This window comes from Siniperca chuatsi, linkage group LG6 (genome assembly GCF_020085105.1).
Source record: "Siniperca chuatsi isolate FFG_IHB_CAS linkage group LG6, ASM2008510v1, whole genome shotgun sequence".
In the NCBI taxonomy this organism is placed as follows: domain Eukaryota; kingdom Metazoa; phylum Chordata; class Actinopteri; order Centrarchiformes; family Sinipercidae; genus Siniperca; species Siniperca chuatsi.
Window position 1 is genome coordinate 32,980,462 of NC_058047.1, and position 25,000 is coordinate 33,005,461.

Below are 25,000 nucleotides of genomic sequence, written 5' to 3' on the forward strand. Positions count from 1 at the left end.
ATATATATATATATATATATATATATATATATATATATATATATATATATATATATATATATATATATATATATATATATATATATATATATATATATATATATATATATATATATATATATATATATATATATATATATATATATATATATATATATATATATATATATATATATATATATATATATATATATATATATATATATATATATATATATATATATATATATATATATATATACATATATATATATATATATATATATATATATATATATATATATATATATATATATATATATATATATATATATATATATATATATATATATATATATATATATATATATATATATATATATATATATATATATATATATATATATATATATATATATATATATATATATATATATATATATATATATATATATATATATATATATATATATATATATATATATATATATATATATATATATATATATATATATATATATATATATATATATATATATATATATATATATATATATATATATATATATATATATATATATATATATATATATATATATATATATATATATATATATATATATATATATATATATATATATATATATATATATATACATATATATATATATATATATATATATATATATATATATATATATATATATATATATATATATATATATATATATATATATATATATATATATATATATATATATATATATATATATATATATATATATATATATATATATATATATATATATATATATATATATATATATATATATATATATATATATATATATATATATATATATATATATATATATATATATATATATATATATATATATATATATATATATATATATATATATATATATATATATATACATATATATATATATATATATATATATATATATATATATATATATATATATATATATATATATATATACATATATATATATATATATATATACATATATATATATATATATATATATATATATATATATATATATATATATATATATATATATATATATATATATATATATATATATATATATATATATATATATATATATATATATATATATATATATATATATATATATATATATATATATATATATATATATATATATATATATATATATATATATATATACATATATACATATATATATATATATATATATATATATATATATATATATATATATATATATATATATATATATATATATATATATATATATATATATATATATATATATATATATATATATATATATATATATATATATATATATATATATATATATATATATATATATATATATATATATATATATATATATATATATATATATATATATATATATATATATATATATATATATATATATATATATATATATATATATATATATATATATATATATATATATATATATATATATATATATATATATATACATATATATATATATATATATATATATATATATATATATATATATATATATATATATATATATATATATATATATATATATATATATATATATATATATATATATATATATATATATATATATATATATATATATATATATATATATATATATATATATATATATATATATATATATATATATATATATATATATATATATATATATATATATATATATATATATATATATATATATATATATATATATATATATATATATATATATATATATATATATATATATATATATATATATATATATATATATATATATATATATATATATATATATATATATATATATATATATATATACATATATATATACATATATATATATATATATATATATATATATATATATATATATATATATATATATATATATATATATATATATATATATATATATATATATATACATATATATATATATACATATATATATATATATATATATATATATATATATATACACATATATACATATACACATATATACATATACATATACATATATATGTATATATACAGTGAGGAAAGTAAGTATTTGAACACCCTGCTATTTTGCAAGTTCTCCCACTTAGAAATCATGGAGGGGTCTGAAACTGTCATCGTAGGTGCATGTCCACTGTGAGAGATATAATCTAAAAAAATAAAAAATAAATCCAGAAATCACAAAGTATGATTTTTTAACTATTTATTTATATGATACAGCTGCAAATAAGTATTTGAACACCTGTCTATCAGCTAGAATTCTGACCCTCAAAGACCTGTTAGTCTGCCTTTAAAACCACCTCCACTCCATTTATTATCCTAAATTAGATGCACCTGTTTGAGGTCGTTAGCTGCATAAAGACACCTGTCCACCCCATACAATCAGTAAGAATCCAACTACTAACATGGCCAAGACCAAAGAGCTGTCCAAAGACACTAGAGACAAAATTGTACACCTCCACAAGGCTGGAAAGGGCTACGGGGAAATTGCCAAGCAACTTGGTGAAAAAAGGTCCACTGTTGGAGCAATCATTAGAAAATGGGAGATTGACAGTCCTGTTTAGCTTCTCCCATTTTCTAATGACTGGGGCTCCATGCAAGATCTCACCTCGTGGGGTCTCAATGATCCTTATATATATATACACACACAAATTTATATACAATATTACAAATGTCCCTTTATTGCCATTTAGTGTATGGTCTCAATAGTAAATCAATGATGGCCAGAAACTCTGACGACCCGCTCTACCACTAAGCCACAGTCGCCCCATAAGATATATATTTGAGAACTCATTAAGCTCTTAGAAATCTAAGATTACAGAGTTGAACTTGTTAAAGTAAATGTTTAATACTGTTTAAAGGCGACAGGTGCACTGACTTCAAAGTTTGAAATATTGGCAGGACAATAAAGGTGTAGGTTCTTAGTTGTTAAAATATCCAGTGGAGCCGTTAATGACTCAGAGGGAAACAGTCTTGTGAGAAATTTTTTCATTTTGCAGCAAAACAATCTGTTTTCTAGTTTGTTTTAGTCTACTTACTTATCAAATGAGTAACTGCACTGACTCAAGGAATTATGATTAACATCTATAATTACAGTTGTATGCAAAAGTTTAGGAACCCCTGACAATTTCCATGATTTTCATTTATAAATATTTGGGTGTTTGGATCAGCAATTTCATTTTGATCTATCAAATAACTGAAGGACACAGTAATATTTCAGTAGTGAAATGAGATTTATTGGATTAACAGAAAATGTGCAATATGCATCAAAACGAAATTAGACAGGTGCATAAATTTGGGCACCCTTGTCATTTTGTTGATTTGAATACCTGTAACTACTTAGCACTGATTAATTGGAACACACAATTGGTTTGGTGAGCTCATTAAGCCTTGAACTTCATAAACAGGTGCATCCAATCATGAGAAAAGGTATTTAAGGTGGCCAATTGAAAGTTCTTGTTCTCTTTGACTCTCCTCTGAAGAGTGGCAACATGGGGGCCTCAAAACAACTCTCAAATGACCTGAAAAAAAAAAAATATTGGCTTCTGCAATGTGTCCATTTGGTTTGCACTGTTTTAATAGTCTTTTTTAAATTTCATTTCCATACCTTAAGAATGTTCTTATTTAGTGAACAGGAAACATGGGAACAATGCAGTGGTCTAAAACCCTTTTGGGGGGGGCAGACAGCGATGTTCATTATGGATTTATTCTGACATGACAGCGACAGCAGACTTAACACTCACCCATTTCTTCTCACTGATGTTAATGAATCTACAAAAATACATTTTCTCAGTATTTCATCATTCACTTGATAGAGAAATCTGATGCCTATTTTAAAATGTCCAACATTGTACAAATATAAAGTGACAAGATGTTAAGTTGGAACTCATTTATTTCCTATTTGCTCACATGTTGTACGTAAAGCATTTTGCTGGATACTGATAATTTCATCCATGCAGTTGGCCAAAATGAAAGTTGAAAATATAAGATGGGTGACACCTCTTTTGCCCCGAGCTGGGTGGAGAAAAAGAAAACAACAACAATAACAAGTAATAACATGCTATTAGTGGTGTTAAGATGGAAGGCGTGTTTAGTTTCTCTCTGCATGTTCTACCTTGTGCTGCTGTGGTCTTTACATTCATTTGACAGCATTTAGTTCAGATATGTGCCGTGTTGAAAATGATACGGAGATGTTACTAAGTCCAACCTAGCAGGGGCGTCATGCAAGCCAAAAATCTGGGAGGGCACAATTAAAGCGGGGGACATGGGGGTCCTTCCCCAGAAAAAAAGAGAAAGTAATGACACAATTTTGTGTAATTTGACATATATTCAAAGACTTTGGGGGGATTATTGTAAAACTTCACAGCAGGTTTTGTAGCTCAGTAATCTCCCACTTTATATCAGGGTCAATACTGTATAGATTTTCATGTCAGTTATTTGTGCCGTTATGGTTACTGAAAATTACACTCACTCATTCACTCACTTCTATAGTAGCTTCTACACTGCTGCCACATTTCCTGAAAAAGAGCTAAATCTTGTCTGCTTCACCCAAAACTTTTAAGGGGCATAAATTCAGATAAAAAGACTATCCACAATGCAAAGTCATTTAGAGAACATAGATAATAAAGCCACAGATGAAAGGAACCTGCCAACATGGTAATGGCTGTATTTTCACATGATGCATAGAAGCTGCATGAGTACAGATGAGACTGCTGACGTCACATGACGTGTCTGCTCCATTACCAATAAAAGCTCAGACTGAGCAGCAGTAACCTGTTTTCCAACTGCTCAGTCTCCTTGAAAGATCCATCATCATCACTAGCCTAAGTACCTATAACCTGTAACCACACCTAAAGTTACACACACCGATAGAACTAGAGAGAGGGGGGAAGCAATAATAGCCAAGTGTAGGATTTCCTTGCCTATTAACATCTGCAAGACTCCAAAAGGAGTCCCTAACTCTCTCCAAGTTCACTTCCTAATTGCATTTCATTTTCACACGTTTGAAAAAGGGATTGATGCTCTACTAACCACTTCAGCAACACACCGTTCAGCTGTAGCTACATCTTCTCCAGCACTGATGCACCAGAGTGCTGTGCACGTACCTGCTGCTGTGAACCGATTTCATCCAGCGACTTTTGGAAGAAACCAAATGCCACAGGGAAAGGGGGGGTGTGACTTTTTGAGGTATGATCTATGACATAATTAGAATAATATGTTTGACTCATGATATAAAATGATCATGACTACATATAATAAAATTATAGCAATAAAATAAATAATTTTAAAATCCACACATCAAAAATCTGGTGAGGCAGCTTGAATGGGCATGACACCACTGCAACCTAGTAAGGTTGCTATTGTGACTTTTATGTAAAAGTGACCAGGGATTCAGACATGAGACTGACATGTTAAGGAGCTTAAGATACCATTTAATGCAAAAAAAAATGCTAAAAGATCTTGTGAACAGAATGTGGTGGTTGTTACATGACATGACTTCTGCTCGAGGTTTCTGCCTCTTAAAGGAAGTTTTTCCTTGCCACTGTCGCCAAATGCTTGCTCATGGTGGGATTTGTTGGGTCTCTATAAATAATATGCTAAAGAGTTCGGTCTAGACCTGCTCTATAGGAGCGCAAGTGCAATGAGATAACTTCTGTTATGAATTGGCGCTATATAAATAAAATTGAATTGAAACATGGGTGTGGGGTGACACAAACCAAGTGAGTAAACAACTTCCATGTTTTCAAGGCTACAAAAAGACATACAAGTGCCTCTGTTTATTCTTGAATTTTATAACACAATCAAAATTTGTCTTGAAGCCAAAAACGCCCCTGAAACAGCTTTAAGAAGGCTGTATCACACACACTCACAAGTTAGCCAGTAACTCAAATGTGTGAAACAAAACAACCAAGAACAAAAGGCAAGAAAATAAACTTATCGATGATGGTTAAGAAAAGCCACAGGTAGTTGAACCCCACCTTTTTGAGAGCCTGACATCTGGCTGCTGCCAGCGCTGCACACGACGACACTTCAACATAAGGTGGCAGATGGATCCTAGAAAGAAGCTGTCTCGCTTCTAGGGATGGCAGTTTATTTAAAAAGGAGCTGTAAGCAACATTCACTGCCACTAAATGTCGCACTAGAGCACCAGCATTTCAGACCAAAACAAATGGGCCCACCAGACTCCATTGAGAAAAACAGTAATTTTACCTCGCAGATCATCGTAAACCACACTTCATTCAAACTGGACAGAAACAAAATAAAACTCTCCAAAAACAGTATTTGTTAGTCTTTCCAACAATCACCTACTCTGGTTTGGTCGAAATAAATCCTTAATTCACAGAGTTAGATGAGAAAAGAAACAGCTGTTCTATCGCTCTCCTCACAGCCAACAGTTTCACAGGGAGGGACTCACATGCACTAATGTGCACGCATGGCTGGACCGGCCACCAAAACAAAGAGACGCTCGGATGACAAGACACACAGAGGGAGTGTGACGTCATGCTCTGCTCAGGATGCCATCACTCCACTACATCTTCCACATCCACATACATGCTCAGAATCTCGTATACAGAACCGTTAATGATATATTGTGAGGTTGTTAACCCAAACTGAACCTTACATTCACTCTGGATTTCAGTGGGCCTCATGCAAGAACTTTTTCGTATTCTTATCCTAAATCTCTGATTTTTTCTGTGACATTTGTTTGTACGAGTGTTCCAAGTCAGGTTCACCAAACTGGCTGTTACCCAAGAGTTACAAAATAAATAAATAAAAAAGAACTTGACCCTGCTGCAGAAAATGAGAACTTAGCAGACAAAAACGGAGTAAATGTATCAGTGTCAGAAGTCGGATTAGAGAGCCCGAAACAATTAGAAAATATCAATAAAGCTGTCTATGCCATATCGTCAGAGAGCTGTACTGTGGCAGAAATAAAGAATGAATGGTTTGACATGAAGTTAGACGCCAAAAAAAAAAAAAAGCAGTCCAAGCCGACGCAACATTCAGAGATGACAACAATCATCATTCCATTATGGGTGAAGTTACACTGTCAGGTGTTGAGAGGAAGAGAAAACGCCAAAACAATGTTGAGGCTCTCTTTAAATTAGTAAACACAATTATGTTACATTATGATTTATATCATTTTAGTTTGGTAACATATTGAAACTCATTCAGACGAAGGCATTACACTTCTGAAGTGAAGGAATTCTCTTAATCTCTAGATCGCTCGTATAACCACTTCAGAACAAACGTGTTTACGAGAGGTTCCTGCACGAGGCCCAGATACAGCAGAGAGCACAGAGCTTTGACGAATTCAGGACATGGGTCAGAGTTTCAAGTATTGGTGGGTTCTCTACATCCCACTAGTTCATCAACAGCATTAGAGAAGAGCTTTTTAAAGCATAGCTTAACCATACAAAGTATTTTAGTTTTCAACTAGTGTCTGAGTTTCAACAGGATGTCACGTCCATATAAATGGCTAGTAAGCTGAAAATATTTCCATGTCACTTCGGGTTACGCAATGGGTACACAGTCATATCATGGTACATGGTACCCTATATCACCATATGAATTGATTTAGTAAATTTGATAGTGATATTGTAAATTTAAAATGTCTGGAAAATACAACTGAGAAACTGTTTACAGATAAAATAAAAAGACGTGCATGTCTGCTTTGGCTATTAGATCAAACTAAATATGAGACACACTGAGGTATGTCATTACAGTATTATAAAGCACCCCCGCTCATTGATTTGTAACACTAACTACAACGGTCTAGTACACCCACAGATATTAAGGGCTAGCTATCATGGTACAAACAGTATGGCAAAATCTCTGAAGGCTAACAAATTTACATCGTTCCACGATATATGTCCTCATATTACGCAGCCCTAATGTCACTCTTCCTATTGGCTGGGACACCAGTTTGTGTGTGTGTGTGTGTGTGTGTGTGTGTGTGTGTGTGTGTGTGTGTGTGTGTGTGTGTGTGTGTGAGAGAGTTAGAGTAAACAGGTCAGATGATACAAGTTTTATAGAGCCAGGACAGTGACTCTGAATATGGCACCGAAAAATAAAATTTGGCATTGAAAACAAAACCTGAACTGAAAAATAAAACACAGGCATTAAAAAATGATTTTATTTGATTTTGATATTTTTTGTAGTCTGATGTGTTTTTCAATGACAATGTTCTGGCATGGCCGCACACCTACGGCGATGGTAGGGCTCGAGACTAATGGCGCCCGAGACAACAGAAAAAGTGTTTGGGATGAACAGAGATCTTCCCCGGAACAAAAGGAATTTGTGTATGTGTGTATGTATAACTATTGCTTAGCAAATGACAAACTGAAGCGAGTGCTGACTACAACGGGGCGCATCATGCTGTTCCTACAGTTACTATTAGTGGCTGGCTACTCAGCGTGAGACCTATGCAAAAATATGAAGATTCTGAAATGTTCCCGTGGTACCGCTCTGTCTAACCTCAGTCACAAAGGGCTGGCAGTACCTTCCAAATATGTTGCACTGGTTACAAATCAAGCACATCATCTGATTGAAAGCTAAGAGCTAAACACTGGGTCCGCTCCATTTCAGTGTGCTGAATAAATAATATTATGAAAAGTTCAGTCTAGACCTGCTCTATAGGAAAAGTGCAATGAGATAACTTCTGTTATGAATTGGCGCTATATAAGTAGAATTGAATTGGTGCACCACTTTAAGGCCCTTTCACACAACGCGATTTGCGCTGCACTCGCTGCTGGGTTTAGCGCACTCTGCGCCCAAAGTTCAATCTAGTTGTCCTGTTGCGTCTGAAAGGGCTTTAACCTTCTTTCACCTTCCTTCCGCATTAGCAGATTTAGTTAATATACCCCCCCCCGAAAAAATTACTTTCCAAATATACAAAATTATAACTAATTCAAATAAAACCATAACTTTACCAACAATCAAATGGGAAGAAGACCTTTCGATTGCTCCTGTTACCAACTTCTGGACTCAAATTTGTAAAAAAATCTATTCCATGACTAAAAATGCCACCCTTCAGCTCATACAGTATAAGACTCTTCATAGAACACACTACACTGGGGAAAGGCTGTCTAAAATGGGATTCACATCAGAAATTTCACATCACATATCCACGCCACATGGCGCTGCCCACCCATTAAACACTTTTGGAAAGACGTCACTGAATCCCTATCCCGCCTCCTGGGCTGCCGATCCCATTATCCCCCTTACTCTGTCTACTGGGTGATCTGTCAACGCGCAGTCAGGAAACAACAAACAAAAGGATGCTCCTCGTAGCCTTAGCCATCGCCAAGAAAACTATCTTCTTCAACTGGAAATCCCGAAACACTATTCACATAACGCGTTTGAAGAATCTGCTCACAGACTACACCTCCCTAGAATACTTTTCAGCTCATTACAACTGTATATCGGAACCACAACACTCCAGATCAGACCTCTTTCAACTATTGCAGGTCTGACACACTCATCCTCATTATGTATTCATTTATTATTATACATATTTATACAAGGTTTTAGTAATATTATGAGTATTTTCATTATTATTATTGACATTATTACAATTAATATTATCAATATCATAGAAACATGGAGCAGTAATAATGATGGGTAATAATGATGATGATGTTGATGGGATGATATTTTGCTTGATATAAGGATGGTAACGGTATAATGAATATCTTTAATAATTAAAAAAATGGAATGTATATATTTAAAATATATAAATAACTAAATTAAATCTACACCTAACATATACCACACATGATTTTAATGCCCCACCTCAGCATAGGCATACTTACAAATAGTAATTGTAGTGTGAATGAGGAAGAGGAAAAAACATGCACACTGACTCAGACGCTGGGAGAGGTGTGGTATGTGTTAAGTGTGTCATTATTTCATTATTACTACTACTACTGGCATTTTATCATTATTCTTATTACTGTTATTATTGATATTACTGTTGCTGTCATCGCAAAATATGATCATCATCGCCATCTTTAGCATTACTACTGTTATTATTATTGTTGTTGTTATTAATGTTATATTATTGATATTACTATTGCTGTTAACACATTATCACCATCTTTAGTATTAGTATCACTACTGTTATTATTATCAATGATATCTATTATTGATATTGATATTACTATTGCCCTCAACACAACTTATTAACACCATCTTTAGTATTACTATCGTTATTATTACTGTTGCCGTCATCACAAAATATTACTATCACTATTATTATACATGCTATTACTATTCTGTGTCCTATTTTTTTTTTTATTCTGTTTATGGCCTATAACTTTTCAGGTTTTGTTTTAAACCTATTTCTTTGAATGGAGCAAAATAAATATAATTATTTCCTCAACATCTAAATGTTGTTTTTATTATGACACTAACAACTATAGATGATTCTAAGAAAGTAAAGAAACAACATTTTGAGTTTGCGACAGTTGAAATTGTTTTTTGGGACGGTGGCGTTTGAGAGTTCCCGGTGAACTCGTGGAAGCCGTTGCCGTAGGTCTGCGGTGAAGCCAGAGGCGTCGGAGCGGACGGCTGGTTCAGGAAGAGTGGCGTTCTCTCCTTAATATGCAGACTATGTGTAAATCCCGCTCTCCACGCCAAAATGGTGACAGAAAGCTGAAACTGAAAACCAGTGAAATTGACAAAACTGACAGCGTAAAAAGAAACTATCAATGAAAAAAGAGTGACATGAAGAAAAAAATCAGAATATTGTCATTGAAAAACAAATCAAAATGTAAAAAATATCTAAATAAAATGAAATAAGCAGCCTTGGTTGGTGAACGAGTGACAGGGTTAAGAAGACAGGCAGAATGGAGAAGCATCATCTGCCGCCCAGCCTGCTTTAACCTGCCTGACAAAGACAAACAATTAGCTGGTGAAATTACAGTAAAGTTTGCTACAATCCCTGAAACCAAAACAGTGTCATCCTCAGTTCAGGACCGAAGAGAAAAGGCCAGATGCTTTTTAAAGATAAATATTCCCCTCTATATCTGCTGCCAGGCTTATCAATATGTACTCCGGTTCCCAACTGCACACATGCTTGAAAAGTCAAATTTGTCACAGGGAAGGCAGAACAAGCAAAGCATGAAATGACGGTCCTGAGTCCTGAAATGAAATTCTCAGCTGGATGTTGAATGGAGCGTGGCTGAGAATCCACACAAGCCTGTCAGCCTGTACAGCAGCATACTGTACAGAACACCCAGGAAAGATGCAGCAAATCTGTCAGCAACATACAGCAGGCTACAACACATTTTGAGCCCTGAAACAAGCTAACATTAAGAGAGGAGACCTGCATCCACAGACGTATTCACACCACCTGCTGTTTCACACACAGCTCAGGGAAAGGAATTTGAAAAACTCTCCCTTCTTAACTGTGCGATTTGCACATTTCACCTACACCATAACTAGTTACAGCCGTGAACCGCCCACGTGTAATGTACAGATGGGTGACAAAAAACAATACAAATAGTCTTAGTAAGGTGTTGGGGTGTAACGAGCCTCCACAGCAGCTTCTTCACCGCTCTTTGCCATGATTCTCCACGTTTCACTCTACTGGAGGATGAACAGCACTATTTCGAAATCTCCCCTCATTTGGTGTTTTCAGAGTGCTTGTTTAACACATCGCTCCAAAATCTCTCAATCCATTCAGTGAGTCCTTGTGTCCTGTATGGAAGCATCTGTATTTGTTATGCTCCTTCTCTCATTTATTCTGATTTTTCCTTTCATTTTCACTCGTCTGTATGTCTCCATATTACACTGGCTAGCAGAAAGACACCAAGGACACTGTCAATAATTGATATCTGTGGAGTCCTACACGTTTGTTCATGCCACGCTAACTTCAGTCTAGTATTCTATTGTACGGTCATAAACATAGTCATTACTCTGACAAATAAAATCGATGGCTAAATATCCTCATTGAATCACATTCAACACAGCCTTCTAAATGGAAAACGAGCTCAAAACACAGTGTATATCTGACGTTTAGACACAGTCCTTTTCTAGAAGAAAATTTGGCTTAAGCCATAGCTAAAATGTCAATTCATTAAAACCCAAATTAACCCTACTATGAGTTTAGATGTTCATACACAAAATAAGCGATAATTGTGCCGATACTAAGATTGAGATCTTTACTTCAGCAGCATGTTGATTATTTTTCCAAATAAGTGAAATTGGCACTGAGTACACATGTACCTAGGTATCATATGTGAACATGGGCTTAAAGCCTTTTTGCCATAATGCACCAGCTGCTTCAGTAACTGGTCCTCTAATATACTTAGTTTCACAGTAAGTGTAGATGTGTTTCGCTGCTTCCACCTTTGGTAATAAGCACCAATACAATACTGGGTAAATCCCCTTTCCATATGGAGGCCCAAAACACATGACCACCTTATATTTACTTTACTTACTTTATATAATGCAGTTCAGTACAACAAAACAAGCAAAAACACAGTAACCCGTTCCCACACCAACTAATAGTCTCAGTATAGAACACAAAACCACCCTGTCTTGGCCATTTTATCTCTTTACATCTACAATGCTGCTAGACCTCAGGCTATTATGAGTCTTCAGTGAAACTTTCCTGCCTCTCCTCCCAAGCATGACCACCACTAAATGCCACTAAAAGCCCGCACTATCGGCCTATAATTCCTGTCCGCACACAACCACTTCCCTCCAGCATGTGATCACCACAGGAATGAGCCAGTAAAACATCAAAACAACAAAAGCAATGTACACAACGATAAGAAAACTGAAATCTGCCCAGCCCACCAAGTATCTGCATTCATGCCAAAGAGGATGTAAACATCCACACTCAAAGTTTTTCTTCAATATTTTGTGGCAGCTGCAGATGGAGACAGGACAGGAAACACATCTGACTGCATTGTACATCAGGAATGGCTCATAGTCACATCGTATTATGGAGTTCGCATACATACAAAATCATTAGAGTTTAGTGTCCCATAATTGTCATAAATTTGTTTCACATACTTTTTCAACAACAAAACACAACTCTGGGGTACACACTGACTAAGTTTAACTGGAAATTCAAAGAAACTGGACACATTTGGAGATGGTGAATACTGGTAGATGCTGGCCCACTCGTCAGTACAAGTGAAAATCCCAGTAATGGACGGGCTCAACCTGTCCATGTTGCTGTGTGGACGACTGTCGCCTTGGTAGAAGCCCTGATAGTAACATTAGCAGTGTTGACCACAGTTCATTCATTCACAGGACAGCTGTGCACTGTGAGCTATCATCAATAAATCCCAAACACAAGGGGACACTATTTAGGTAATATTCCAATCCTACTGCCATTGGGAGTCGCATTTTGCTCCTTAACATTGCAAAAGAGCGAGGGCTAGCTGGACACCATGCCTGGGGTGGACCTTTTAGCTGTGAGCTAGTTAGCCTGTTAGCTAACGTTAACTGTTTTAGCGTTACCATGGACTGTGACAGCAGCTGGAGCTTGCTAGGTTGCAGAAGATAATCCAGACATAATCACATTAACTGTTGTGAAGCATTCAGTGTAAAGCTCTGTTAACTAACCTATTCCAGGAGCCACATAAATGAAGTAGAGACAAGTGGTGGACATGGAGAAGAAGAATATGAAGGCCAGAAACGATCGGTTGGACATTCGCAGCAGCCGCCTCCAGTTCACCATTTTGGCTTAGGCCCGCTTCTCTTTCGCCGATATGAATCCCATAAAATACTTTTGGAGTTAAAAAGTCCAAGAATTGATAGACAACAATGTCGATGGTGTGGTCATGGAAAAACCTGCACCGTCAAAGCCCAGAGATGCAGCGCGGAAAAGGCTAACGCTAGCAGTGCTAGCTGGCCTGCTTTCCCCTGCCAAGAAATTTCCAGATGGAAAAAGCAGGCCTATAACGTTGATATCAGGCAACTGAGAGCCTCATGGAGCACCACCGGTCGGGCATATTGAAACTGTTATACTACGGGCCAAGAGCTCTGCAGCAATACTACTTAAAGATACCCATGGTGGCCTTCCATGGTTGCGGTCTCGCCAGCGAGGCTTTGTATTGCTAGCAAGCACTGAAGGTTGGTCATTGAAGGGGGCAGGACCGCTCTGCCCTCTCCCACACAGTCTAACGTTACTCTCGGCCGGTGCGATGTTTCCAAAACAGTCGGCGCACTACTTCATCAAACCGCGTACACAGGAGTCCAGTCATACCACCGGGTGTCTCCACACGGTTTCCGCACGACTGTCGCATTCAACATACATAAGTGCAGGATGATATATGAGAAATAAACTCATTAAAAGAGATTTCAGGGCTGCCTTCTTTTCATTTTCTGCTGGCACTGCAGGGATCCGTTTCCGGTGGGTGGAAAACCACCCCTCCATCCCGTCGCCATGGAAACCTTTGTGCGCGGTGCGGCGGAGTGCCTTCCTTAAATTCAAAGTATGAAATGTAAATTTTAAAGTGCTAATTTGCAACTAAAACTTTAAAATGGGGAATTCAAACTGAATTAAAATATTTAAAACACGTAAAAAAATAAATAAATAAAATTACCCCAAAGGGAATCAAAACGTTTCGGCTCCCATCCGGAAGTCATTCTCAATTGTGAAAAAATTATTGAGTGTGTGCCGGTTTATTTTAGGCCCAAGCAGCAAAGCTTGCTGCTGGAGCCCTATTGTTTTTTTCTTTTTATTCTTGTTATCCTCTGCTAACCCTGCTGAAAAAACACATCAGACCGCCAAGGCCACGCCCCCTTTTGGAAGAAAGAATAGGCTTACACAAAGCCTATGTTAATGTGAGACACTTCAGTAGCCTAGACGGTGTCGTCCCTCCGAAGGAGTCTTCCTGAGTGTCTGCTGTTTACCCTGCCTAGTTTCACCTGAAACTGACCTTCTTTTGTTTCCATGATGGCCCAGTAATCAGTAATCAGGCCTATTGTTTTCTGGCTGCACCTCCCTCATCACTGTTAAGTAACTGATTAGCATATGCTTGGCTTGACCATGGTGTTAATACACTGTGGTAAATGGTTGGCAAATTGAATCTGAAAGAAGCCATTTTGTGAAAAAAGAAAACCCCTCTTTAAACAGAAATGGTGGTCTGAGATTCAATTTGCCAACCTTCTAAAGATGCTCCTCAGATGAACCACGTAGCTGAGTTCCAATATTACAATTGACATTGTCATTTATAGCTAGAACCACATTAAAAATAATATGTTGACCCATACAATAAAAGAGATTACTGACAGACCAGACACTCGCTGGGTTAGGTTAGGGGACTTATAAACATGACTAGGTTAGTCATGTATTTGCACTGGCACAGGTCTTAAGTCATGGTGATGGTAGCTCTTTTTTGTTAGGGGAACAGTTCCCAAATACATTTTAAGCCCAGATAATAAAAATTTAAATAAAAAAACTTGAAGAATATATTTCTAATTGAACTAAAGCAGAAAAAATGTTGAAAAAAGGTTTTATGAATGCATACTGACCAAAAATAAGATTACAAGAGGATTTTTAAATATGGTAAGCCCCAATAAATATATCCCAAATATACTTCCTAAAAAGGGTTAGGGTTAGGAATAAAAATTCACTGACCAATTAGGGTTAGGCATCAACCACTATACATTCATCTTTAGAAAGGGGTTAGGGTTAGGGGGGTTAGGGTAGGGAACTGAACCATGGCACCACAGCGTGGCACCAGGAAGTGCACGGTCCATGGACTGACTCCCAATCGGGAGTGGGGGCCATCTCCCCCTGAAAAATTGGGCTCTCTCATCCCCACACAGAAAGAGACAGACACGTCATCCCATCCTGTTAAGGACTGGGGGTTCAAAAAATTGGACTCTATTATCCAGAGGAATTATTGTTAATGGTTCCAGCCTTTGTAGCTACGTTTCGAGGCGTTATGCTCTTCATCAGGCTAAGGCGGAACAATGTAGGGCCTACTTGGGCCTCCTATCATTCAAACAGCGGGGCCTGTCTGGGCCTATACCACTGATGTGCCAAAATGGGGCTCCCGTTTGGAGTTGTCCCCTGGCAAAGACAGAGCCGGACTGGGACATCTGCCTGTTACTAAGCGGGGCACTTCTAATCCCCAACTTAGCCTCTCACCATTTCGTTCTTTCTGTACTTTAGTTTAAGTTACAACATTTTATTACCTTATCTTAGGTTTGTTTTTCCTTCTTTTAGGTTTTTGTTTAGTCCTCTGTTATATTTTGTTTTATTTGTACTTTCTTTTAAGTTACAATCTTAGTTTAAGTTTAATGTTCCATTTTTTTTGGTTATCAATGTATTTTAATAGAGTCTTGTCTCCTTTTCTCCTTTTTAGGGTTCCTTCTCTGCTTTTCACCGCAACTCCCCCGACTTAGGGTTAGGGTTAGGGCTAAGCAATCCCGGGAAGGGACTAGGGTTAGGGGGTTAGGGTTAAGGGTTAGGGTTATGGTAGGGGAACTGAACCTGACCCCCAGCAAAGTGGGACACAGGACGTGCACGGTCCTTCCCCCGGTAGTCCCTACCCCCACCCCCTCTATCAAAGGCGGATTGGTGGTAATATCCACCCTGAAATGGTCTTTGTTGATCCCGTTCAGGGGATCGACAACGTCTTTTGCCGTGGCGCACCACGGTCCATCCATCATCATGAGCAAAACTCATGATGAAGGAGTTGTTGTTTTTTGAATCCCTATACGAAAGTAAATAAAATTATCTAAAACAAAAATCAAAATTTAACTCAAATTTTAAATTATGAACTAAAATTATATTTATTTTTTATGATTTTTTTATATTTTTAATTTTTTAAACAAACAATAATATATATTTATTAATAATTAAGTGTGCCTACGCGCAACGTTTCGACCACTTTGGGTCTTCTTCAGGCTAAGGCACAAGTGAAAAAAATGAAATGGCTTGCAGACTGGCAGAGATGTTGACTCTTCAATGGTTTGAGCAAGAATGCAAGAAAAAAGCCTCTGCGCTCTATTTATACCCTCCTTTGTAAGTTGCTTTAACTTTGGTATGTGTTATAAGTTTGTACTTGTGTTTTACAATTTGTTTTAGCCACTTGTTTCTAACCCCTTATATGCCAATATATATATTTTTTAATTCAAAATTAAACAGATTTTAATATTGTATATAATCAAAGAAGAAATATTAATATTTTATCTAATATATGTATGTATTTTAAGCCTATGTATAAGACTTTTATTAAATATCTTTAGGGATCAATTGTAGGATTAGGGTGGGGGTGGGATTGCGTAAAGGGATGATGGTTAGGGTTAGGGAAGGGAGAGTTGTTAGAGTTAGGGGCAGAGGAAAGGGGGGTGGTTAGAGTTAGGGGCAGAGGAAAGGGGGGTGGTTAGAGGTTAGGGTTGGGGTTGGGGTTGGGGTTAGGTTAGGTTAGGGGATTTATAAACATGACTGGATTAGTCATGTATTTGCACTGGCACAGGTCTTAAGTCATGGTGATAGTTACTCTTTTTTGTTTAGGGGAACAGTTCCCAAATACATTTTAAGCCCAGATAATAAAAAATTCAAATCAAAAAACTTAAAAAAATATTTCTAATTGAACAAAAATAGAAAACAAGAAAAAAAAGGGGGGGGGGGGGGTATGAATGAAATACTGAACCATTAGGATTAGGCATCAACCACTGTACATCCATCTTTAAAAAGGTTAGGGTTGGGAAAACAATCTGGGGAATAGGTTAGGGTTAGGGTTTGGGGTTGGGGTTTAGGGTTTAGGAATTAAAAAGATTATATATAAACAATCTGGGGAATGGGTTAGGGGTTAGGGTTAGAAATTAAAAATATTATATATAGGGATTAGGCAAAAAATGACATGAAACAAATTAAATATACAGACACTACAGTGGAGGTTAACTGGTTGTTCCAAAATAGAAGGTGGGTATCTAAAGCAGTACAAAAAGGAAAACTAAATCATGGCGTGTTTCCTCCCAGGGGGCAAATATACCCCAAGAAAATTCTATTCTGTCCAGGAAATATTTCATTAAATCAGACCAATAGATATAATACTACCTGATTCCGGGTTGGCCCAAAGAAAATCATTTACCTATATACTCAATTTTGGGTGTCAGTATGGTCAAGTACAAAACATTTTTACCATAAGTGCTAATATAAATAAATATAATTAAATATAAATAATTCATTTCTTCATGCAAGGAAAACTAAAAAGTCTATTATATACAAGAAATAAATAAACAAAGTGATCATAAGATTCAAAAAATAGAAATTCATTCAAATATCAAATTACTACAAGCAATCTGAAATATATATCCAAAATTTAAACAGCAATCTAAACAAACACAAATATATACAAATATTTACACATAAAAGAAAACCAACTGAACCACATAAGAGAGAATAGAACTAAGGGCCTCCTTCACAGGGTAAACTATTTTATACTAATTCCCTTCCTTAAATCAAAAAGTAATAGTCCCTCTACAGAACCTCAGCTCTATAGAGAAAATGGGGAAGGGGTGGGGGTTTGATGTTTTCCATCAATATAAAAGTAAATCACCTAAAGTATAATATTTTAATCAGCTAAGCCAGTTAAGTAACTTCATTTGATATAAATTAAATCATCATAATTAAGATCTATAAGGAATCGGAACCCAAATCCCACTAACATGATTAATGTGAATTTTGATAATCATGATTAATATATAAAAAACGAGACCTGTAAATATGATTCACATAAATAATATAAATTTGGACGCCATGATTCTTTCCCTCTATACACTACACCATGAGACCCACCCACCATGGGAACAACCAGAATTTAAAATTTGTCATTCAAACCCAGGGGTTCCATTGTCCTCAAGGTACCTATCCATTTCCTCTCCCTACGTTGTCTCTGTGCTCTAGTCCGATTCGTGTCACTCTCCAGACCCATATAAACAAGAAAGTTATGGCCATGTTCTTTAAAATGATTGTATAAAGCTGTGGATTTATTGACTTTACGCAAATGATACACATGCTGATACATTCTAGTCTGTAAGCTATTTCCTGTTTCCCCTATATAGATTTTATAACAAAAAGGTACATTGGATGGCATAAACCAAGTTGGTTGTATTTAATGAAAAGGATTGCCAAATAGGGGCGCCCATGTCAGAATATTGGTTCTCTAAATAAGCACGTTTCACAAATCGCTGATTGTTAGATGTAGGCTTTTTAGATAAGGGCCTCTTATTCATTTTGAGGGCTGTATGAACCAGAATATCTTTAAGGTTTTTGTTCCTTCTGTAAGCTGTGATCATTTTAAATTCCCTCAAAGCCGGAATATCATTTTGAACTTTTTGAAAAGTAGTTTTAAAGGATGAATTTAAAGACGTGATTTGTTGGGAAAATGTTGTTACAAATGGAATTACAGGCATTGTGTGGTCTCTGCTTTTATATTCATCCAGAGTCTGGAACATTGCACTGACCTCTCTTTTTATGTCTCTGAGAAAGCGGGCTGAATAGCCTCTAGGTCTCAGGGCAGCAAAGAGAATGTCAGTGGCCAGTTCCACATCCTCCCTGTAAGTACATATCCTGTGGAACCTGATCAGTTGGGATTTAAGCAGGCCCCGATAGGTGTGTCGAGGATGATAGCTGGTTTTATGCAATAAGGCATGTCTATCGGTCTCTTTGAAGTGAACTTTTGTAGTTAACTTCTTAGAAGTCCCATCAAAGTCTGAAAAAAAGACTTGAGTATCCAGAAATTCCACTCTAAATAGATGGATATTATGCTTCAGCTTTATTTTTGGATGATGTTTATTCAATATATTAACAAAGGTTTCAAATTCAGACAACGAATGGGGCCAAAGACCAAAGATGTCATCTAAATACCTTAAATACAGCGAAGGTAATTTAGGGCATTTAAGAAACCCAGACGATTCCCAATCTGCCAAATATATGTCTGCATATGCAGGAGAATATTTTCTTCCCATTGCACAGCCTGAAATCTGCAAATAACATTTCCCATCAAATTCAAAGTCATTTCTGACTAACGTCAATTTCAAAAGTTCTAATATTATGTTATCAGGGCGCAATCCATCCGGGTGTTTTTGAAAAGCTTGTGCTACCGCCTGTAAACCTAAATTTGTATCAATATTTGTGTAAAGTGATTCCACATCTATTGTAAAGACATAAGTATTTTTAGGAACTCGCATATTTTTTTATTTTTGAACAAAATCATACGTGTCTTTTACATAACTGTCATGTCCATGGGACAAGGGATTTAAGAAGTGATCTACATATTCCGTTACACGATAAGACTCAGAGCCACAGTCACTGACAATCGGACGGCCGCTAGGAACTCTGAAGGGATCTGGCCAGGATTCTGGTGGTTTATGAATCTTAGGGAGCAAATAAAACAACCTAGCACGGGGAGAGTCGGGACCAGACAAATATGTTTGTTGTTTAGTTGTAATATAACCCTCCTCGTGGAGACGCGCTACTATAGCTCTCACCATTAACTGAGTCTCAGGTTGAAGTGAGCAAGGTAAGGGGATGTAATATTTATCATCATTTAGTTGTCTATATGCCTCCCGTAAATAATTTGCTTTATCTTGAATACAAATACCTCTACTAATATTATGTTTTGTAACCGGTCTAAATTTAAAATGTCGGAAAGTTCTTAAATCTTTCTTAATTAGATGTTGAATTGGAAGAGATACTGATTGAAGTTTAGGTTCCCACTGTGAAGGTAGTGTAAATGGAGTATATTCCCGTTTCCTATCATAATCAAAGTGATCCAATAATTTCAAACTGCGATGGTACATATGTAGATCCCTTCTTAGTTCAAAGCGATTAGGCAATCTCGGAGTTGGAATAAAAGTCAAGCCCCTTTCTAAAACACTATATTCCAAACTACTCAGTGAAAAAGATGAACACAAGTTAATTACATTAGAAAGGTGGGGATTTACTGAAGAATAATTCTCCCCCTTCACATGTTTAACTGTGTCAGCCAATGATGTAAAATATTACTGGCCGTGTCTTTGGTCCAATGCACAGGGTCTTTTAAATCTACCTCAAACCCATTCCTCTCTATCCGTTTTAAATGGGAAAACTTCTCTCTGATTTTTGTATTCAAATCTTTAATAAGAGTTTGCTGTTGTTGTGGTAATGAGTCTGAATAATGAATAAGCGGAATATAAATAGAGGCCATAGGAAATATGGCTCCTGCAGTTGTCATCAATTGCTGCACCTGTTTAAATGCTGTTGCTGTTGATTGTTCGCGCAGGCAATTGTTAAGTCCCACTGATAAGACCACTTTATCTACTTGTGGGTGAGTTCCAAGCTTCTTCAGCACTGCAGTTATGTGATAACAAGTGGCCCCGGGAAAACTATCTACTTGCACATCTGGATCACTAAAAGCTGGAACTCTGGCCAAATTTGAATCCCCCATTATAACAATGGGTTTGTCAACCTTGACTGTCCAATCTTGAATCTTCCTATTGGTGTGAGGATGGACAGTGGGTTCTGGACGTGTCGGGTGAACCGATACCTGTGCAGGGCCCACCAACGAATCCAGCAAAGGAGAAGGTTCAGACAAAGGGGAGCTCCTATCATTATGATTTTCAGGAGCAACTCCAATCCTCATGAGATCTCCACTTTGAGCCAGATGTTGAATGCTCATATTTGGAAGGCCCGGCACCGGATCAGACACCACCGTTTCCATTTCTACCACAGTCTGTGCACCTAAGGAAGAGTCAAGAGTAATGGTGTCATTTAGTTGAACTGCCACATTAGTGCAAACAGGGTGTATATTGCGTTCTATTAAAGAGCTTTCCTCCAAAACCAAGTTAAAATCAACGGCAGGTGTCACACTCTCCCTGTTCTGTGCCCTGATGGAATCTGAAGACTCAGGAGTTAGTTCGTGTACGATGTGCTGTGAGCTGAGTGGTTCTACATTATCATTAAAAGGATGGCACTCCACTGGAGCTATTATCACCTTCCTGTGGGCCTCCAGACTCATACCTAAATCCTGAGGGGATGAAGACGGGCGGGAAAGAGGAGGAACATGGGAAGTGAGAGGAAGAGGAAGGGAAGAGGAAGGAGGAAGTGAACGTGGAAAGGAGGGGCAGGAGCCAAAATCCTTTGGCTCTACACTATCTGATCCTACAAAAAGTAAAGAAAGGCTGCCAGACTGGGCTGGTGGTGGAAGAGGTGGAAATTCTTTTGGATCCAGTCGTAAAGGGGCTACAGAAGGATCCTGTGACACGTGGCTCAGTACCATGGATCTACAAGTCTCAATGGAGGAGTTGGTCAACTTTCTCTTATATCTAGTTTTCCCCCACAAAACTGCTTTATCAAAAGCTTTTGGTTGAAAGGGGCCCACATTTTCCAATTCCACAGCCAACACCGAATCATAATGCTCTCAGAATGATCATGTTATTTTGCATCCATTGTGCAGTATTCTGCTTTACTTTATCTGTGGTTACCAGATTAGGAGAAGATGGCTTAATGAATGCTGTCAATTTATTCACTTGTCGCATCATGCCCAATGGAAACATCTCCTTTTGTGATGCACTCTCCAAAATCTCAGCATGATGGACTGCCTGTAGTATTTTGAAGTATTTTTTTGTGTTGTCTGGTAACTGAGGAGCATCCTGTAACATAAGGTTACTCTGGTTCGATGTCGGCTGCAGAGGCAAGATAGATAATGGGAATGGTGACTCACCCAGAGCGGCCTGGTCTGTCAGCAATTGAAAACGATTGGCCAAAGTAGCAGCCATAGTGTATACCGATGCACAAGTTAATAAAAGTGAGTCTGCTCTTAAAAAAAGGGGGGGAGGAGGAGAGGAATGTTAGTGGTCACATACAATAGAAACCAACAATCAAAAAACCTCTAGAAAATAAATTGGAAGGTTAATATTCAAAAAAAAAAAAATATATATATATAAAGAATTATAATTTGCTATTTAAAACAAAAGAAAAAACTGGACTATCTGTTGTAATTCAACAATTCAACCAGAAGGGGGAGCTGTTACAAAAGAAAAGCAAAAAATCCCCAGGAGAACAAATATCAGGAGAAAGCTTGCAATTATGTTACAACTTCATGGTTGAAGACTTGAAAATTAATTTCAAAACCCATTCTGCAATAGGCTGCCAAAAAGTGCTTAAAGTATATCTAGTGTCAAACTCAGGAAAAAGGGGGGGAAAAAAAGAAAGATCACCAATTCCCTTAAATTCACTAGAGTAAAGTTTATAAGTTGGCCTAGTCAGATAATTAAACACAGATATGGGTAAAGTAACTAATTCAAACACTAAATGTCAACAACCAACCGTCTTTTATCCTATAGGAACTCATAAAACCGTATAAAAGTCGTTCTGAAAAAACACTTTTGAAAAATATCTATAGACAAAAAAATGTACAAACAAAGAAGAGAAAAAGTTATTAAATCTCTAGTGGAAAGGATTGTCTGGCAATGTTCAAAATGTATCCATTGTCTTTCCCAAAGTCATAAGTAGGATTTTATCACTACTTAAATCAGCGGGAGGGTGAGTTTTTGAGGAGATGTATACACATATACCCTATATACACACACAATTAAAAACCATGCTAAAACACACAATTTATATTTATCCTTACAGAGAGAATGTCGGTTCATTTCAAATGCCAGTCCCAGATACAGCCAATAAGAAATTATTTGATTTGTTCCGATTAGAGAAAAAGGAAAGGGGGGGGCAAGTCACAGCTTTTCATTTAATCCGTAGTCGAATGATCCATCTCCTCTCTGCTCGTTCACGCTGTAGGGTGGACCAGCCATCTCTGCCCTCCATGTCTCCATACCCGAGATGCTCCAAAACAAACATTTAACAGTGCCCATGAAATAAGGTGGTGACCCTCACTCCCCGAACACATTTAAAAAAAAAAAAAAAAAAAAAAAAAAAAAACAAAAAAACAAACAAATGTGAAATAAAAAATTTTAAAATAAAATTAAAAGATTAAAAGTAAAAAGATAAGAAAGGTAATAATAAACAGTTAATTGTTTAGACCATAAAAATCCAAATAATCAAAGAAAAAGGAGGAGCTTTTGACTCACTGGGATTTCTAAGCTTGTTCTGACATCTGGTGGTATGTTAACAGAACTACACCCTTAAAATAATCACCAACTGAGAGAAGGTGTGTTAAAACAGCTTACAGTGTACAAATAAACTTTAAAACAAAAGGAGGGAAGGGGGGGAAAATTAAAAAAAGAAAACAGTCTTGTCCAAGGTGGGAAAACAGTTCAGTAAACTTGGATGGGCTTTGCTGGAGAGTGGAGCAGTTTCATAGACTTCAAAATTCCAGGTAGAATCTCTGGAGAATATTTCTCCAGGCCGTTGTGGAGTCTTCTGTGTGCGCACACTCTTTTATGTTGGAAACCAACTCACCGTTTGCCGTTGTAGGAGCCCTGATACTTGTGTGGTCACAGTCGTGATAGTAGCAGGTTGTAGTAGGCCTGAGTAGGCCTGATGCTCCTCATAGGCTTTGGTGTGTTGGTGGTTTCAAGTCCATTGTTCACTATTTTACTCCAATAAAAAGACAAGTGCTGTAAAACAATAAAAAGCCGAGTCCTCCTGATTAAAATGGAATTTAAGAATAAACAAATACTGTTTATAAGAAAAAACAGAAGAAAGAGTTGTCTTAACGTTTCGCCAAACGGCTTCATCAGAAGATGGGAGACAAAGGAAAGGCAGCAAACTTATGGCCTCACCACACACAGGTGTGAGCTGATGTGTCCCTAGCTGATAGGTTAATTAGGTGCACAAGCCCCTGGTGGGGTGTGGCATTATCCTTGTAAAGTACCCACCCTCAAGTGTGTTTGTTTGTGTTGTGGGGGAGGGGCACAAGGTTGCTGCTAAAGGAATGGAGGTAGGAAAAAGCAGGAAGTAGATTTAAGAAAATTTAAAAAAATAAAAATAAAGGCATAAACAAATGAAATTATTAAAAATATTTAGGC

At 35.8% G+C, this 25,000-nt stretch overlaps 1 protein-coding gene across 2 annotated transcripts in view; it reads right to left on the reverse strand.

Moving 5' to 3' along the window:
* The window catches only part of b4galt6 (UDP-Gal:betaGlcNAc beta 1,4- galactosyltransferase, polypeptide 6), a 35,611-nt gene extending 21,168 nt beyond the window's left edge, over positions 1 to 14,443 (reverse strand). Inside the window, exon 1 of one of the 2 annotated variants that reach the window (XM_044199195.1) lies at positions 13,634 to 14,443. In XM_044199195.1, the coding sequence (XP_044055130.1) occupies positions 13,634 to 13,748 (115 nt within the window). In that variant the 5' untranslated portion in view covers positions 13,749 to 14,443. The remainder of the gene's footprint in view (positions 1 to 13,633) is intronic. The other variant, XM_044199194.1, reaches the window with a different exon arrangement.
* Between the last annotated feature and the right edge of the window lie 10,557 nt (positions 14,444 to 25,000).